This window comes from Vicugna pacos, chromosome 6 (assembly GCF_048564905.1).
Source record: "Vicugna pacos chromosome 6, VicPac4, whole genome shotgun sequence".
NCBI lineage: Eukaryota > Metazoa > Chordata > Mammalia > Artiodactyla > Camelidae > Vicugna > Vicugna pacos.
This window is the reverse complement of record NC_132992.1, coordinates 5899718-5912559: the sequence shown is the minus strand read 5'-3', so window position 1 is coordinate 5912559 and position 12842 is coordinate 5899718. Positions and strand designations below refer to the sequence as shown.

General features: G+C 43.2%; 1 protein-coding gene and 1 long non-coding RNA gene across 4 annotated transcripts in view; both read left to right on the top strand.

Annotated features, from left to right (window-relative positions):
* Nucleotides 1-791, top strand: part of LOC140696769 (uncharacterized) — a 41439-nt gene extending 40648 nt beyond the window's left edge. For all 3 annotated transcript variants that reach the window (XR_012073255.1, XR_012073257.1, XR_012073258.1), the window contains exon 4: nt 89-791. This is a non-coding gene — a long non-coding RNA (uncharacterized lncRNA). The remainder of the gene's footprint in view (nt 1-88) is intronic.
* A 1171-nt stretch (nt 792-1962) lies between these two features.
* The window catches only part of RAB8B (RAB8B, member RAS oncogene family), a 58583-nt gene continuing 47703 nt past the window's right edge, over nt 1963-12842 (top strand). The window contains exon 1 of the mRNA XM_006209571.4: nt 1963-2174. Within this exon, the coding sequence (XP_006209633.1) occupies nt 2051-2174 (124 nt within the window). The 5' untranslated portion in view covers nt 1963-2050. The remainder of the gene's footprint in view (nt 2175-12842) is intronic.

The window sequence follows — 12842 nt, the reverse complement described above, 5'->3', positions numbered from 1 at the left end:
GTGAGACTAAAAGTTATTTTAATCAGTAGACATTTTATAAAAGAAAGATTCCCGTGGCCTTTGACAATTTCTTTTTCTTCTTTTCCAGAATGAAGAGGGAGGTCTAGAACTGAGCTGTGCACATTTGTTCAGCCGGGGCTGAGGCCAAGTTCACAGACTTGCCCAAGAACTGGCTAGGGCAAGGAGGCTCAGCCTGTGCCAGAGGGCAGAATCCTTCCTCATTACGGGACAGAAACTGACTTTGACTACCTTAGAGCTTTGTTCCCATCAAGAGGGCTCTAGCAATTAGACAACAGCAGCAACCCTCTGGGTACTGTATGATCAAACAGTGTGAGTTAAGGATGCATTTCATCTTTTTTCCACATATAATGCGAAAGTGACTACCAGGGCCAATTGAATTTTCTGCCGCAACAAGACTAAGAGTGGAATATCACTGGCATTGTACATGAAATCACAAGACACTCGAGATGTGTTTTAGAAAAGCCTGCTGCCTTGTTCAACTAACTGTCCAATTTTTTTCCTTATTTCACTAATGGTTGAGTCCACCAGTTCCCTTAGACTTAAGAACCATAGACTGTGGTTCTCAAATATTTTGGCCTCAGGATCCCTTTATTCTCTTAGAAATTATTGTTGTTGGTATTTGACATACAAGAAATTAGAAGAGAAAAGAGATGAGAGGCAGAGAGCCCTGAACGGATAGAGCTTCTGGTCCCCAATCTCCTTAGCTATCTGCTTACCCTTCTGCTTTGCCTGAGTCAATAAACCTGCAACCCACCTCCCCCTCCCCCCGCGGCTCCAACCCCCGCCCCGTGCCACCCCACCTCCCATGAGAGTTTGATCTGATTGAGTTTCTGCCCCTAGCGAGTGAAAGAGATCTGAATCATACATCCAGAAAACAATTACAGAATACTCTAAGATATTAAAGAAAGGATTAAACTGAGTATAACAGCATGCTGCTTCTCCCCCATTTCTTACCCATTAAGTGAGAGCCTACTGAGGGTTGAAGAAGGTAACTAACATCACTAACACTTCTACAGTGCCTCATGGATTTCAAAGTACTTTCACATTCAGTATCTCATTTAATTTTCCTATAACCCATGAAACAGCTTGTTTTATACCCACTTTACAGATAAGAAAACTGAGGTGTGGAGAGCCTGTGTGCTGTTAAGCAGCTAAGACAAGACAAAATCCATATCTTAGTCTCCAGATTCCATGGTCATAATTCCTGCCTCGCACAATGCTTGTAGTTTTATAGGACACAGACCTGCAACACAACCCTTAAAATTTGCAGTTCCCAGACATTTTGTCCATCCTCCCGCGGGGGTAGAGGAGCGGTCTGCAAGGCAGAGTCTCTAAAAATACCCATTGTATTTTGCTCTGGTCTGGAGGCGTAAAGAAGAGAACATGAGTGGGGTTCAAGTTGGAACGGCAATCATTCTTTTCGAGCTCTGTAACTGAGGGGCCGCGGGAGGGGGCTTAGAGGTGGTGCTGGGCAGGACCTGGAGAAGCCAGATAAGGCACTCTGCAGATAATCCACCGGCTTCGCCTCGGCTGCGTGACGGAAAGCAAGCATCTCAGCTGCAGCTCGCCGCAGAAGAGATGAGGGAACTCAGATTCCGGTCCTGGGTTTGAAAGAAGCCCGCACACAAAGAAACGACGAAGTTAAGTTCCAGCGGCGCGACACGCAGAGTTTGAAAGCCTGCCTCCATGCCTAGCTCCGGTGGAAACGCCTAGTCTACCCGGTCACTCAGTCCACAGCGGGTCTTCTTTTATCCTTTGGGGCCGCTGGGACAGCCCGCCCCGGGCACGCCCGAAGCTCCTCGAAGGAACTACAAATCCCATAAAGCACTGCGGCGCCGGCGGTGATGACGAAGCCCCGTCGGATTGGCCACGCTGGGCGGGGCGCGCAGGCCTTCTCCGAGGGAAGGGGCGGGGAACGGGGCGGGGCGAGCGGCGGCGGCTCGGCAGACACGCCCCCTCGCCCGCGGCCCCCTCCCGGCTTCTCTCTGTCGCTTGCCTTGCTCTCCGGTCAGAGGGCCGGAGCGAGAAGATGGCGAAGACGTACGATTATCTGTTCAAGCTGCTGCTGATCGGCGACTCAGGGGTGGGCAAGACCTGCCTCCTATTCCGCTTCTCCGAGGACGCCTTCAACACCACCTTCATCTCCACCATCGGTGAGGGAGGGGCCTTGCCCGGGAACGGGAAATGAGAAATGGGGGGCGGGTGCGAGGGGGCCCGGGAGAGAACCGTGGGGAGGGCTTGGGAGCCCCAGATAGGAGACCCGGGGGACGTCAGGGCAGTGAGAGCAGTGGGAGAGGGTGAAGGCGTGAGACAGAGGAGCGGGCGGGGACGTGAGGCTGGGGTGTTGAAGGGAGGAACTGGAGGGCGAAGGATGGGGAAGGGGAGCCAGAGGAAGAAGGATAGGGGTACTGGGGGAAATGAGAGTGTTGGGGGTGTGACAGGGAGGGATCTTAGAGGGACAAAGTCGGGGGGGGACACAGGAAGTCTCACGGAGAGGGAGAAGGTAATAGTGGGTGTGAAATGGATTGAAAGACAGGAAAGAGGAAGGAAATGTGAAGGGGGAAATGAAGGGTTGGGGGAATGGTAGGTCCGTGAAGTAAAGGGACAGAGGACACAGGGGACAAGAGAAGTGAGAATCGGAAAAGAATTCAGAGGATGAGTGATCAGGAGGGGAGAGATGAGGGACACTGGCTACAAGAAGTCTGATCAGAGATGTCATGGGAGGGGGCAGAAGAAAACTGAAAGTGGGAAAAGAGTTCAGGCGAACAGAGTACGGAAAGAGGATACTTGGTGGATAAAGTTGAGAGCTGGGTGTGAAATAGGAGAGAAAAAGGGAAGCAGAATATACAGTAGAGAGGTTGAGCAGAGAAGGGAGAAAATGGGAAAGGGAGAGGAAATGGAAAGTAAGACTTTCTTCAGTAACTAGGATCATTGGTTATCATTTTCTCTCTTTTTACTTCCTTTGGGTCAAGTGCAGGAGAAACAGCAAAGGTGACTGATAGTGGAATACTGTCTATGGAGTGTTAAATTGTTCTGTGGATGTTAACGGGCGTTAAGGGAACTGGTGGCTTAAGGGGAATGGTGTGGTCAGGAAAATGTGGTTCACTCCTTTACTATCTCCTTAGAAGAAACACCTCAGTTTTTACAGTTACTACCTTGAAGTTTTAGTAACTTCTCAGCTGAGGAATTGATCTTACATTCTGCCTCCCTCCCCATATATTTTCCGTTGGTTTTAATTATTACTTGCTAAATGAATCACAACATGCATGTAACACCCACCCTCCCACCCCATTAGTTTCAGTTGATTCTCATTTTTCTGATCTTGGCTGGGACCTATCCTTCCTACTTTTGGAAGACTTTGTGTTCAGGTAACAAGATCGCTTATACTTAACATAAACGGAAGAAAAGCAAATCAGAGCTGGTTTTAAGCTGCCTGTACAAGTGACCTTAATGTCGTTTCCCTTGTTAAATAGCTGCAGTTAATTAAGTACCTTAAGAATCTTAGCTCTTGGTTGTCTGGGTGATGTTTGTGGCTTCTAATGGTAGCTCACTTAAGCATCTTTCGGATGGTTCTTACGGTATCTTTCACCAAGAATTGCTGGGGTACTTAGGGGGCTAGGACTCTGGTAATGAGTGTATTTGAGTATTTGTATGTTTTAAGGATAATTTGTCAAAGGCTAGGGGTATAGAGCACTCTTCTGCCATGTGCTGGGAAAGGCTATGGTTTGTTTGTTCTGGCGTCTTTCATATGGATTGAGTGGTCTGAAACCTCCCGGGTGTTACGCTGTCTGGGCTTAGGGAAGTTTGAGTTGCAAGTTCTTGGCAGTCATTCTTGAGTGGGACTTTTTCTTTTTTGAGGAAGCAGATTTTAAATGTCATGTCTCAAGTATATTCCTAAGAGATTTGGTGGGAGCTGTTACAGCAACCAAAGGACTTTAATTTTTGATGCTAGTACTAATTTCAAAACCCCAAATAACCCTTTTTCATCGTTGGGTGCACACTGCAGTCCAGATGATAAGGGACAGCTTCTAGCAAGTTGAGTGGGTTGCCTTTTGTCCCTTCTGTGTGTGACCCTCCCAGAAGCATTCTCCTGCATTGAAAATGAGTGACTCTCGCTGATGCTCTTTCTGTTAAGCTCCTTGAGTGACTTTTGCTTGTTTGTAATAATTTATTAGTTGCTTCCTTTGTTTTGCCTTAATTTTTGTCCCACCTTTTCTGTGAGAGTGTCTGCTTCCTTTTGCAATAGTAGCTTTGAAAAATTACTTTAAAAATTATTTAATTTTATTTTTTTAATGAAGGTACTGAGGATTGAACCCCCAGGAGCTCATGCATGCTAAGCAAGCACTGTACCACTGAGACCTAGACCTTCCCCCTGAAAAATTACTTTTGTTTTGAAGGATTAGAATTTTCCTTGTGTGGGTTTTTTGTTTGTTTGTTTTTTGTTTGTTTGAATTAAAAAAATTTGTAAGTGACTGAAATTCAGTTTCATGGTGGAGGCAGGGGTTGCTGCTATTAAGGCAAGAGAATCCGAGTCCTGAAACTGCTTAGAACAGGAGGTAGATATTAAATGAGGTGAATCTTATGTATGATGTTGGCCTTTAGATTTTCTGTGGGGTGGATGTGGTAAAAAGAGGCTGTGAGCTGTGTCTTCGGTTGACCTGGAGGAGGGGAAATCCCTGCCTCTTATTTAGCCCGGGAGCTGTGACAGGAAGTGGTAGCAACCTGCCTTCAAACGGCAGAAAAACGAATGCACCTGCAACCTAATGCTTTGGAGTTGAAATTAAGCTTGGAAAATAAGGTGAACGTTAACATCATTCTAGTGAGGAGCTCCACATACTCTTCACTGACCACAGACGCAGGCTGGGAAGGTCCACCTCTCTAGCAGCATTATCTCCCCGCCCTCCCACCCTTCACCCCTCTGGCCAGGTGGTCTGAAGTTGTTGAGGGGAGGGCTGGTGGTCCATCTCCTCCCGGTCGTAATTATTTCTGGGTGTGGATGTTCCTGGACTTTTCTGACGAGGTTTTGACAAGGTTTTGACCACATCATTGCTGACAGAACTTGATAAGGTGTATGTCACAGGAAAGATCCAATTTCTTAATGCCTGGGGTTTGTGTGTGTGTGTTGGTAGATATGGAGGCGTGCCTGTTTCTTCCGGTGAAGGCGTGTTTAAAGTCAATTTCGCTTTGCTAAAATTGAAGTATTTTAGGAAAGGACATCTGGCACCTCTATAGACACCGTTCTGGTAGGGGTCCTGCCATCATGAGAGGACAGAGACAAGTCATATTGATACAGACACAGTTGTCTCGCCGAGCCTTTCTTCCTTAACTTCTCGAAGGTTCTAATGTCTTCTCTGATATCCTGGCTCCCCTTGTATCCTTACTGTTCTTGGAGGTGATGGAAGGTATATATTTTTTCAACTGATTTGTTGGAAATCTTCCTGTGTGTCAGTGAGATATTCTTTGTTAGCTATTGAGAAGGGATGTTTTATCCATTTGAAGTTATAGGCCCGGGGCCTGGGACCAACTACCAACTTGCCTTCCAGTTCAAATGTTTAAGAACCGGAAAAGGTGTTTCGATTGACTCCCAGAACCCCTTACATAATTATTATTAACCATTAATTAAATGTATGTAAAATGTAACATTAAGACAGGTGGGAAACGGCAGCGCAGTTAGCTCTGTATTGTGTTTCCTGTGGGATGTGGGGGTGCTTGAATACTGTGGACATCTTGGAATGGCCTGTCCCGAACAAGGGGCCAGCAGAACAAAAAGAAAGCCCAGCCCCGGCCTCTCAGCATCTTCCCTTTGCTGTCTCTCCCCTGCCCTGCCCCCTTCTTCCTGTTAGGGTATTTCCTGAGTGGTTTTGCTATTCAGTATAGTCATAGTCTGACAGCAGCAAGAGTCTTAGAAGTTACCTGCTTCATGCCCCTGCCCCAGTTTTATAAGCAGGAAGACTAAGGCTGATGAAACCCCCAAATCCAAGTCTGTGTCACTTCCGCAGTTGAGCTGCTGCCACTTCTGATCGGTATGACCACCTCCACGAATTGAAGTCACCGCCTTTTCCAGGGAGGGATTAGATTTTGCGCGCTTGCTTTTATGTGGGAAAAGTTAAGATGTTCCCGCCTGGATTAGCCGTATCTCCTCGGGGAAACAGTACCTGCTAATACGGTGACTCAGAGCCCTATAGGAGTGTATGTGGGCTAACTCAGCATATTGCAACTGTCTTTTGCCCTCTCTTTCTATGTCTCTAGTTTCAGGTTAGCAGCTCAAAGTGTGTCCTGCCATTAAAATTCCTTCCATGGGCAAAAAACTAATGAAATCATATTAATAATGTGCTAGTAATTGTTGCAGCCTCGTCTCATCAGAGTCCTTTTAGACATTTTATTCCCTAACATTGCATTTTTTTTTTCTTGGCTTCACTTTCTTTAAAATTAGGAGTTGGCACACTATGGCCCACAGGCCAGATGTGGCTTGCAGCTTGCTTTTGTGCAGTCCACAAGTGAAGAATGGTTTTTATGTTTTTAAAGAGTTATTAAAAAACAAAACAAAATAAGGAAGAATATGCAACTGAGACTGTATGTGTCCCACAAAGCTTCAAAATATTTACTAACTGTTCCTTTATAGAAACAGTTCACCGACCCCAGCTTAAAATGAAAAAAAAACTGTTTTTGGTTGGTAACAATTCAAAGCTTTTATCAAGACTTATTGACTGCAAAACAAACTTTGTCATATTTACATTTTTATCGAAGATGATATCAACATTTGGCTGAGCATAATCCAGATACGTCGTGCAAGTTGATTTTAATTTTCATAGTTGATTTCCTTGGTTTCAATTTCTCAAACAAAAATGAGCAAGGAACATGCAACTTCAAATTGAACATTTTGTACATACAGCCTTATTTTAATGTCATTGTGTTCTTTTAGAGCTGTCAGTAGACTTCCCATCTAAGTGATAGCTTTGAAAACAACACTGTTTCCAAAAAAGGAGAATTTATTACTTGATTATGAAGGGTTAAACTCATCTCTTCAGTTAGTGTTCTTGTGAATGAAAAAAAAAAAAAAAGCCACTCAACAAATTAAGGATGGGAGTGGGAAATTGAGTCTTGGAGACTGATGTGGGTATGTCTTAAGAATAAGTGTACTTTAACAAAGAGCTTCGCCAGCTGTTCTGTATGGCAGCAAATCTGGGAAGAAGTTCTCTTGGCAACAGCACCAAGATTGTTTGGATCCACTGAGAAAAGCTAGAGGGAAGCAGGTTTGAATATTGTCTTAGTGGAAGATGTCTAGTCGTTGAAGACAAGAAAAAATTTAGCAGTTAATTTTTTTTCAAGTAAAAAATCTATCTATCTATCTATATTTATTGAAGTATAATCAGTTTACACTGTGTCAATTTCTGGTGTAGAGCATAATGCTTCAGTCATACATGAACATACATATATTCATTTTTATATTCTTTCTCATCCTAAGTTGCTACAAGATATTGAATATAGTTCCCTGTGCTATACAGTATCGACTTGTTTATCTATATAAAATAGACATATAAAATATGTTAGTATCCACAAATCTCAAACTCCTAATTTATCCTTTCCCACTGCCCCCCCTCCCCAGTAACCATAAGTTTGTTTTCCATAGCAGTTGATATTTTAATTAAATCCAGTAACTGAATCTGAAAAGAGCCATGGAACCAGAAGTGGGAGACCAGGGAGCTGCCGGCACGGCCCAAGGCTGGCTCTCGGTTAGGCCTGCCAGCCTGCACACAGGATGGTTCTGGGGACCAGCTCTCTGTGTGTGTTAGAATGGCTCTGTCAGAAAATTGTACAGGAAAGAGTTTTCACAGCAGGATGAGAAGAGGGTGGGAGTGGGGATGGGGAAGCAGGTCTTAGGTGGTGAGTAATGTTGGGGAACATAACATGGAGCTTCTGAAATGTGAGTAGCTGGTGAAGCAGCCTGGTTCATGTTTGGTGTCCGGGAGGTGGCATATGAATTTAGGGGGCTGGAGTCACTCATGTCATGCTGTTCCTGCTCTTCTGGCCTTTAGTCAGTCAGTTGTCCTTCTAGGGTCTTAGTTCGTATAAAACTATACCAGCTTTTCAGGATTGCTCTGAACTCCCTAGGGCAGGAATCAAGTCTTAATCACCTTCCAAGTCTCCAAGGCTTGGATTAAATGACTCATCCATGGGATGGATGAATGGCTGGATGAGTGAATTGTGAAAAGCACTATGTGAGGTACAAAGCATTGCTTGAATTTTAGTTATTATTATCTTTTGTAGTATTATAGATGATCAGATGATGTCTGAGGTAAGATGAAGAATGCTTGATTTGAATTCTGAATACAAGAATGGTATTTACCCCAATATAAAATGCTGAATACCTTTCAAAGATCAGTTTTAAAGGGCTATTTTAGACTCGGAAAGATATTTCACTTATCTTTCGGGCTCCATAATAAACTGTTTAACACCCTGCTTCCAACCCCCCACTAACATAAATACCAAATAGAAAATGAGTGAAATCACTGGGTTTGCTTTAGAAGAGCCATTTCAGCTTTGTCTTTGCCCGTTAGCTTCAAACAATGCAACAGATGCCTGTTAACAGTTTCGTGCCCAGTTTTAATTAGCAGATGGAGCTGTGTTTGTGTCTGTGCTCTGCCCGGCACTGGTTTGAGTGACAGAGTAGTGAGTGGATTGGAACTGGGCGGGGCCTTTGGGTTGAATAAAGCCAAATTCTATTTCTAAGAAATCGAATATAAACATCTATTATGTAGAACTACTTGTGTACCTCAGTAGTCGGCATGGTGTCTAGGGTACAACTAACGTTTGCAGTTATGTTTTCTGTTCTTATTATCCTCTTTGAAATTAAGTAATATGGACAAAATACTGTTTTATGGCTTAAATGAAGGTTTCGGGTAGTCTTGAAACTATCACGGAGTGGCTTTCTTTGAAGATCCATTTCAGCAACTGGCATAGTATGTTGAGGACCGTGCAGAGCCAAGATGCAGTGGGCTTCAGCATGAAGGCCAACGCTGATGGACTGAGATGTGCCTCCCGGAGTGCTGTGTGGTGTAGAGGTCTGAGGTCCCGAGCTCAGTGAGACCCAGGGTTGGGATGGATTCCCGATGTGGGCGATGGGGAGCGTGGGCGGCAACGTCCTGCACATTCACTGTCTGTTTTCTCAAGTGAATAGGTAGTATTTGCTGTCCACTGTGTTACAGCTAAGTTGCAGTGTTAAAATATTACCTGTCAATGAATATTGACTATGTTGTGTCTGGAGAGGTGTCCTTTTCCTGTGTTCGATTTTGCGTTTTGGAATTTTTCTTATTTAGCGTTGAATCTTGAATTTTGCAAAGAACCTTAAAGGAAGTAGGTGCTTGCTTGTCTTTAGAGGAAGAAACTTCTGCACTTTTGTTTTTTTTAATTAGTTGCTCAGGACTTCCTTAGGGAAGCCACATAAAGTGGTAGAAACGACTTAGAAACGGTTCTTGCAGCAGCCCTGTTACTTGGCTGCCATGAAGTATTTTCTTGCTGTCTTAACCTGTAGCATCGGTTTAATTAGGTGCTTTGGTATTTACCTGTTGCTGAACTTTTGGACATTTTCCACGGAGCTCTCATCTTCCTCGGCCCAGAATTTTAATTCTTGGCTCCCAGGAGAAAATGTGGAAGCTCTGCATGTCCTCATGTTCCTCAAATTAGGCTTGCTGTCACTAAGGCTGGATGCCAGCGCTGCGTGCAGTCCCACGGCGGCACTGCAGTATTTCAGAGCACTTTGCAGAAGCTGGGTTAGGTATGGAATCCCACCTCACGATGATAAAAACCAACCACAGAGTTGTTAAGCAATATGTAGCGCTTCACAGCTTTCTGCTGGCAGAGCTGGAACTGGCGTGACTTCCCCACATCACATCATAATTTTGCATATTTGGGAGAAGAACTTGGCAGTAATTATTTTTATAATTCGTAGATACTTTCCTGATGTATAGAGTGAAAGGGCAAATCTCTAAGATATAGGATCACATTTTAACAGGAAATATAGAGTGATCTGTTTAAAAGATGACTTATAAAAGTTCATTTCTTATGACCCTATGTAATATTTGTTGAGCTGGAATAGGTATTGCAAAATATTCTCATACATATTTCATACACAAACTCCATTAAAAAAAAGTTTCCATTATGAGATGTCAGTGACTAACCCTACTGTAATTTGTTTGTTGCTTATGAATTTGGATGGGATAGCTGTTTATGATTTTCAACAAGGAATTTTTTATTTTTTTCTCCTCTTAAGGTCTCTAAATAAAATCTTGAGATGGCATGGAAAACAATTCTTTACTGAGAGTTCACTATTCCGTTTTTGGAATGATTCTGACCACTTTCTCATTTCACTCTCCATTAATACCCCCTAAAATTGGTGCTTGTCTCTGTCACAGCCAGTAATGAAACAGATTAGGGTGTCTTCCACAGACAGAATAATTTGAGTGAGTGCATTTCCTATTTTGTCTGTCTTGGCCCATCAACCTTCAACTTAGTTAAATACCATTGCGTTTTAAATTTATATTGGGATCTCATTATATGATTTACCATATTTTTTTTGTTGTTCAAATCATCTCTTTATCATTACAAAGTAAAGTATATAGTACTTTGAAAAACAGTTAGTGTGTGTTTCTGGTGAGTGATGGCACAAGCCCCTCCTACGGCCATTAGACCAGGCCTGTTTTCTCCTTGTGAAAGGCAGGTGCAGGCTTTGGTGGTCTCCAGAGTTTTCTTCTGGCTGCAGCGTTCTGTGAGTCCATGAAATCCAGTAGTGTCTGTAAAGAAAAAAGGGTTTGTCCGAAATGTGATCCTATATCTTAAAAATTTGCCCTTCCACTTTATACATCAGTTAATAATTGTGGGGAGGTGTCTTTTTGCAGGTGGACACTAGCATTTTGATAACATGATGACAGAAGGAAGAAGAGTAGCATTAGTTACTTCAAGCCAAGCCTCTGTTGATCTTGTAATTTGGTGACACTTTTTATAATACCGAAGAAATCACTGAATTTAATTTTTGAATTCTCTCCTTAAAAATGTATTAGTTTAGTAAAAGTGAAGAAAAACCCAATGAATAAATAAACAACAACAAAGAAAAAGTAAAATGGGGGGGAAACCCTAAAATGTCTTGGTTTAAATAATAAATAATAAATCTAAATGTCACTGGGAAAATAACTACAGTCAGTCCTCTGTATCCACAGGATCCACATCCACAGATTCTGCATCTGTGGATTCAACCAACTTTGGATGGAAAATACTCAGAAAAAAAAATTCCAGAAAGTTCCAAAAAGCAAAACTTGAATTTGCCATTCACCAGCATCTCTTTACATAGCATTGTATTGTTTAGGTATTACAAGTAATTTGGAGATAATTAAAAGTATATGGGAGAATATGCGTAGGTTACATGCAAATATTACCCCATTTTATATAAGGGACTTGAGTTTCTTCAGATTTTGGTATCCATGCTCCTGGGTCAGGGAGTCCTGGCATGAGTCTCCCACAAATACAGAGGGAAGACTGTACTTGAAAGCTGTAAAAATACTTCTTTGAGATGTGTAAAGTATTTTCAAGTTATCTCATTTTCTTGACACAAAATATGATAAAGTAGGTGAAAAGTAATCTAAAATAATAGTAAACCTCTTACTGCTTAGGTGTGTTAATGCTAAATTTCTGTTTGTCTGTTGAGGGGCCTCAGGTCCAGAGGCATGGAGATTGTCCAGGGTCCCACAGAGCTTGGCCTTGAGCACTAGTTTTCTGACTTCAAGTCTCTTTTCTCTTACAGCTCCTCTACCTTCAGTTTTCTTGCTATGGAAAGACATAGATGGTATAGCATAAAGTCAGTACATAGTATTTTGTGGGAGAAAAGTCAGAGACTGAACTAGGAAATGAGGGGTCCAAGCACATCTCTGCCCTTGATTAACCATTTGTTTTTGGCCAAGTCTTTTAACTTCTTATGCCCTTTGTTTTCTATTATCTTTTTTTTTTTTTTTTGCCTTTGTTTCCTTATCAGTAAAAAGGAGAGGCTGGGGGTGCAAACTGCAGTGACTTGTTCGTAGGTTACTAGTGTCAAACACTACTTCATTTTCACTAAATTCAGTCATTCAGTGAACAACATTTTTTAGTTCACAGAATTTTGCAAGGAAAAAGAGTAACGAGTATCCGGGCAGTTTCAACACAATGATGAAAAGGACTTCAGAGGAATTAATGTAAGATGTTGCAAAAGCATAGAGGAGAGGTGGAGGCGGGCTTCCAGGAAGGAGTGACATAGCAGGTGAAGTCAGAACCCAGGGAGGAGTTAGTTGGGTGGCCTGGGAGAGTGTAAGGAGGGAGGGTCTGCCTTGCTGGTACGGGGGACACAGCTGCCTGGAGGAACTCCTGTTTGTCTGTGGCCTCCAGGGAAGTGGGGCATGTGACAAGAGGTCAAGTTGAAGGGTAATTAGAAGGCAGATTGTGAAGGGACTTTAAACCTATTCAGGAGTCTGGACTTTATCCTAAGAGGAGTGGGGAGTCCCTGGAAACTTCCCACACGGAGACCAATTAGGAGATCGGCAGACGTTGTCAGTTGCCCCTTAACCTTCGCTGGGACCTTTACTGTTGACAGAGTACTTTCACTTACATCACTGTTAAAACTCCTCAGTAACCATGTCCATGGACAGAGATCCTCTTCGTGTTCTAGACAAGGAAGCCAGGCTTCTGAGCGGGCGATTGCCTCTTGATCAATCAAGTAAGTAGGTAGAGGAGCCAAGACTTGAGCCTCGAACCTCAGTTCTGGACCACAGTCCGTCCACAACACCGCTCGGCTCAGAGTG